This window comes from Betta splendens, chromosome 15 (genome assembly GCF_900634795.4).
Source record: "Betta splendens chromosome 15, fBetSpl5.4, whole genome shotgun sequence".
Taxonomy (NCBI): Eukaryota; Metazoa; Chordata; class Actinopteri; order Anabantiformes; family Osphronemidae; genus Betta; species Betta splendens.
This window is the reverse complement of record NC_040895.2, coordinates 13,926,553-13,932,734: the sequence shown is the minus strand read 5'-3', so window position 1 is coordinate 13,932,734 and position 6,182 is coordinate 13,926,553. Positions and strand designations below refer to the sequence as shown.

Genomic DNA, 6,182 nt, shown 5'->3' with positions numbered 1-6,182 from the left:
GTGTCTTCTTGGGTTTATTTTGTAAACAAATTAGTAACACACTTTTCCTGGTTAGGTGAACTCTGCACTGCCTAGATGGTGTTTAAAATATTCACTGTATTTCACTACCTGGTCCCTTGTTAGGTGGAATAGGCAGAAGCGAAAAACTTCTCATTCTGTGGAAATAATTAGAAAATCTGAACTGCCACCATCGGCAATTTGTCATCGCTGGTAATTTACAGGATGGCTGGACAGCTGCGCATGTCTCCACTGTTAGAACAAATAGACCGATGTATTCTATCCTCGTAACTGTACAGTGAAGAAATCATCTTTCAATTAAATATTATGGATCACATCCATGCTTTTAATTTTGGTCCTGGAACTAATCTGAGGCGAATGATTTTTTGTAAATGAGTAATTTTAACTTTCATCCTAACTGGGAGGTCTCATTGAACATGTTAATTGAAATTCTCAGAGCGTAGATGTATGGTGGTCTGTGACAGTTGCAAATGACCCTATGTATTCAGAGAATAAGTGAAAGTAGAAACAGCTACAGTATATGACTACTATGATGAAGTGGTTATTCATCACAGTCCTCACACGAGAAGGGTCATTCTCTAAGTTCATGCTTTACGTTACACATTGTTTACACTGCAGATCCCCCCACCCACTACAACAACACAGTGACTACAGTGACTGTAGTCAAACTGACAGATAATTATTTATGTCCTCTCCCAGCATGATGAGCAGGAGAATGTGTTGCTTTCTGCCCTTTTGTGAAATGAATTAAATAATATACCAGTTTAAACCCAACAAATGAAGCTGTCAGGGGTGATTATATGATGTGATCATATAAAACGGTAGATATAAAATATAAATGTATGATCTAGTACTTTATCTTTACTGTATATTGCTCAAAATGTACTGTATGTTAATTCTGTAGTAGACAAAAGGGGCAATTTGTCTACAAGGTTTGTTTATATTAGATCCTTCAAGCACACACAACTCTTCCTGTTTTCCCACGGCTGGTTATTATAGACCCATGACTTCGCCTGAACCTTCCCCTTAAGTACACTCCTGCAGAAACGACAGAAGTGTTGGTCATTGTGGCCCGTCCCACTTGCTCATATTGCTAGCGAAGCATGTTTCCAGGTCATGGGACCCGCTAGCATTGCTGGAAACCATACACACCAGTCTGTGGTACTGTCAGTCTGGATGGAACAGACCATCACGTCCATTTTATTCACCATATAAGGCTTGAAACACTGCACTGATGGGAAAGTGTGTTTCCTCAAAGACATCTGAGATGCACGTTGAACCACAATGATGGCTGCTTAGAATTATTTTTAACCAATGAGTTATTATTCATGTCTAGTCACCTGGGCAAAAATGGTTAATTGACAAATTAATCTGTGCCTGGTAATATTCACGAACTATAACATACTAGAACTGATGTGTTGAACGTGACGCTCATGACATCAGTCCTACCAACAGCCACGCAGTCGTGCGTCGTGCGTCTATTTATACACCAAAACGCTATTTGTGAGTAGGGTTTCAGCAACAGGCTCGGCATTCCGCCTCGTAGCTCTATAAAAGAAGCCCGGAAGACGGCTCGCTCCAAGGACTTTTTCAAAGCTGCCCAATATGCCAATGCGCAACTGCTCAGCCAAGAGACCGGACCAGTGGGATGAGAGAGGTGCGTGAAAACCACCGCAGCGCCTCACACAAACCAGCCTCCAGCCGCGAGACTGTCCCCACACGGACTTCCCCACACTCCCATAATAATCAGGTGAGGCTTCTCTCTATGACCGTCCTTCTGCCGAATCGTGGACGCCGTCGGGGGACTCCTCCGGTTACGGAAGGCATTTGGAGCGTGTGGAAAGTACGCAGGACAAACACCGCAACTCCACGATGACAGCGGGCTTCGGGACCGTGGATGCGCGTATCAAAAGTCGGGATATTTGAGCGGACGCGCCATGGACGCGGCGGACATCGTCGCCTCCGTGCTGATCGTGGGGATTATCGTCGTGTCGCTGCTGTCCAACGTGGTGGTGCTGATCTGCTTTCTGTACAACCCGGAGATCCGCAAGCAGGTGCCCGGCCTCTTCATCCTCAACCTGTCGCTGTGCAACCTGTTGCAGAGCGTGTCCAGCATGCCAATAACTCTAGTGGGGCTCATCACCACGGGCCACCCCGGGGGAGACGGCTTCTGTCAAATCGTGGGCTTCCTCGACACCTTTCTCACCACCAACTCCATGCTCAGCATGGCAGCGCTCAGCATCGACCGATGGGTGGCCGTGGTGTTCCCGCTGAGCTACCACTCCAGGATCCGGCACCGGGACGCCGTGGTGGCGCTGGGATACACGTGGATCCACTCGCTGTGCTTCTCCACGGTGGCCACGTGCCGCTCGTGGGTCGGCTACCACCACCTGTACGCGTCGTGCACCCTGTGCAACGTGCGCGCGAAGGGTGCCGGCACGCAGTTCATCGTCTTCACCGTGGCTCTGCACTCGCTCACCTTCCTCCTCACGCTCGTCGTGCTGTGCGTAACGTATCTGAAAGTGCTGAAAGTGGCGCGGCTCCACTGCAAACGCATCGACGTGATCACCATGCAGACGCTGGTGCTGCTTGTGGACATCCATCCCAGGTAAACAGTCGCCGGTCCGTCATTGAAACGTCCGTGTCTGTCACCTTTGACTGAAATCGTTTAAGAAGGAGCATTTAAAATGCGTGGCAATGAAATCAGTCTGTGTGACAACCAAAAAACACAATTAAACATCAGCTAATCAGAAATAACTGCGTTAGATTTTCTGTTAATGACTAATGACTCTGTTTTGACTATTATCTTTAATTTATTTTCACTGCAAAACACTAGGCTCCAGTTTTGTGATTCGTTGTATATTATAAAAAAATCTTCAAGTGTCATGACTGAATGTACTGTACATGACACACTTCACTAATATTTGTTACCAATTTATCCAACGATTTGCAAAAATAATGTTAAAATAAAAACGTATTTTTTTTAGTTTGCAGCCGAACACTTTAAAAACATGCGTTGCACAAAATCCTCTTGATCAGCTTCTTGACTGAGCTCCTTCAGTGTCACTCAGTTTACATGATTACATCACTTTCATTGCATTCATCATTTACTGTAGTTATTTCTAGTTTCACTGTATTTTTTTTTTATTTAAATGACTTCACCTATGCAGATTGAAATGTGTCCAGGATAATCCTCAGACATAACAGCAGGCAGCTCAGTGCTTCCTTCATGTCCGTGCTATGTCCCCTCCGGGGGCTGCTTCATTATGTCTGCGCGTCTCTGATCGAGCCTCCTGTGCGGATAATGGTACCTGTGTGCTTTGGCAGTGTGCGCCAGAAATGCTTGGATGAGCAGAAGCGGAGGAGGCAGCGAGCCACCAAGAAAATCAGTACATTCATTGGCACATTCGTGGTGTGCTTCACCCCCTATGTCCTCACAAGGTGAGTGGAGATTTAAAATATTACATGTGAGCTTGTGTGTGGGAATCCTCATCCAAGCAGGGAGATAAACTGCACATTTATCCTTTACTTAGCAATAGATAAATAGTTTATACCCATCTTGAGTATTAGTACAACTCTCCACAGAGTTAATCCACACATTTGACATGTTCCTTATTGTTTGTGCTACTGTGGCTTTACCTAAAAACCATTTAAGATTTATGTTTGATGATGAGTCTCAGGAAATCTTGCCATTCAACAGCTTATTTTTTTTTTAAATGTCATAGGACATTAATTCCAGACACATTTCTAGTCCTTGTCACTGAGCCTCTCTGCAGTATGTGGAAAGATGAGAGGGAGACAGCCAGACAAAGCGAGAGAGAGACAGTGAATGAGTCAGTGATCGTATCACTGGCTCTCATTAGTATTAGCCCCAGTATTAGTGGTGGCAACCTGTCAGAAGCTGTTAGGTTTTTGTTATGGAAAGAAAAGGAAGCACATTAGGAGCCGTGTTGTGCTGAGACACATTAGAGATCAGGCTAATTAAAAAGACAGATTAACCATAAACCAATGTTCCCGACGGTCCTGTCTTTGTCGTGACTCTAATTTCCTCTGACAAATTGAGAGTCAGGCCACAGATTCATTGCAGAACTGCTCTAATCGGACAGAAGTGCCGAAGCATCAGAAATGACTTGGCACCCATCGGTGTACTGTACATTCCCTAACACAGGCCTCAGTGAAGTGAATGATGACGTTCAGTATCACAGCACTGACGGTGTTTGCGTTCTCTTCTCCCTCTGCTTCGTTCGGGGTAGAATTGTGGAGCTCTTCTCCCCGGTGCCCATAAGCTCCCACTGGGGCGTGCTGGCCAAGTGCCTGGCCTACAGCAAGGCGGCGAGCGACCCCTTCGTCTACTCGCTGCTGCGGCACCAGTACAGGAAGACCTGCGGCCTGCTGGCCAACAAAATCCTCAAGCGCAGCCCGCTCCACTCGTCCTCCCTGCGGATGGAGAGCAACGCGCAGAGGGGCCGCGACCCACGCGGCCCGAGCAACAGCGTCCCATCGTCCGCCAACAAGCTGCTCGGCCCGTAGAGGTTCCAGGAAACATGCAGGGTGTTTTCCAGAGTCAGTGAGTTTGGGAATTTACGTCTTTCATCGAGGGACACCGGAAGAGACGCTCAGAGAAGTCTTAATCACTCTTTCCTGCCGGGTTCTGAGTCCGTGTCTTCGCTACTGTCAACAAATATAAATGAAAAGAACCGGACTGAACAACAAACAAGCCGAGGACGGTTCTTGAAGTTCCTGAGCTCATGTCACCGAGGTCTGCGCCACAGAAGAACAAGCCACGTTTGGCTCGGAGACTCATAGTAACGGACAGCGAGTTGAAAATAATAGAATATCTGTGATTGGAAATAACAGATCAACCACTTTTGTAGGTTGTGTGTGTACAGTAGATTGTAACGGCATTAACTATATCGCTACAGCCTTTTCCTGTAAAGGTTCATACAGTAGTTTTTAGTTGGTTGGTTTTGTAGCAAACTGTGACTTTGTATGTAACATGGACAGTAACATGATGACTAATGGTGTCAAATGTGTCAGTAAACCAGTTGGGAACAAAACAGCCGCAATTTCAAATCTCAGAAATGGGCTGAGTCGTAAATTTGAAGTATTAACGTTCTGTTACTGTCAAAGTTTTCATCAAACCGGTGACGTATCGACCCAGATGTTATGGAGTGTTTCTATTACCTCAAGTCACTGCGGGTGCAAATGAGGAGCAGGTACTGACCCGGTTTGCCTCCTGCCTGAAGTGAATGACTGACTGATTCATAACTTCTGACCTCATTGCTGATTCTCTACCTGGGAAGAGTACTGTAAGCGTTCAAGCAGCGATTTGACACTGATTCTCACTGTAACCATGCGGGGGTTGGGAGCGCGGCGCCATTGTTTTATGTGACGTTATGTCGTACTGTAGCTGTGAGGCCTGCATTCTAAAGTGCCTTTTATGATCATGAAATCTGATGCTATCACAACCCGACAGGAGAAAATGTTGTGTTTGAGTATTTTATGGGTTGGTTGCGTGTGATGACAGTCTGTAAAGCAGCTTGGTCATATTGAAGGAAAGTATTAGGTAATGTTTTTGTGTTTTCCCACCACGCTGTGTTGGTACATCAGGCAAACAGGGCGACGTGTTATTTGAATGTGGTACAGTAGCCAGCTATTCTGTGACGTGTAATTAACATTCCAGCTCATGATACGTGAGCAGCTGTGTGTAAAAATGTCTTATTTGGACAACAACGGACAATAAGGATGTTGTGTTGACTTTACTGTGACATTATGGAGCCTTTAAAAGGTATAAATCTATTTATTTTTGTCAAACGGTGTCTGATTTTTGCTAAATACATTTGTGATTATATTGCAATAAATGCTGTGCATTTTAAAATGAAAACATCAGCGAGTCTCTTCCTCCGCGCTGTGAATGCCTATGGTTTGTGTGTGAGGTAAAAGGCAAATGAGCGGTTCAGATAACCGTGCCTGAACAATACATTACCAAGCGATAAGTCCATAAGGCGTTAACACCTTTATTCTCCCACACTGATTAAGTGAAGCGCAAAGAATAATTAATTTTAAAAATCATTTAAGATGCGTTCCACCCACTGCTGCCGCCGCTTCTGTCGATGTGGCAGCAGAACAAAGCCTCGTTACAAAAGCATCTGGGCTCAGAGTTA

At 45.4% G+C, this 6,182-nt stretch overlaps 1 protein-coding gene across 1 annotated transcript; it reads left to right on the top strand.

Moving 5' to 3' along the window:
- The first annotated feature begins 1,477 nt into the window (after positions 1-1,477).
- Positions 1,478-5,905, top strand: LOC114842195 (G-protein coupled receptor 26-like). The gene is made up of 3 exons (XM_029127782.3): positions 1,478-2,626; positions 3,346-3,459; positions 4,272-5,905. Exons 1-3 carry the CDS (start codon positions 1,956-1,958, stop codon positions 4,546-4,548), a joined length of 1,062 nt encoding a protein of 353 aa, XP_028983615.1. The 5' UTR covers positions 1,478-1,955; the 3' UTR covers positions 4,549-5,905.
- The last annotated feature ends 277 nt before the right edge of the window (positions 5,906-6,182 follow it).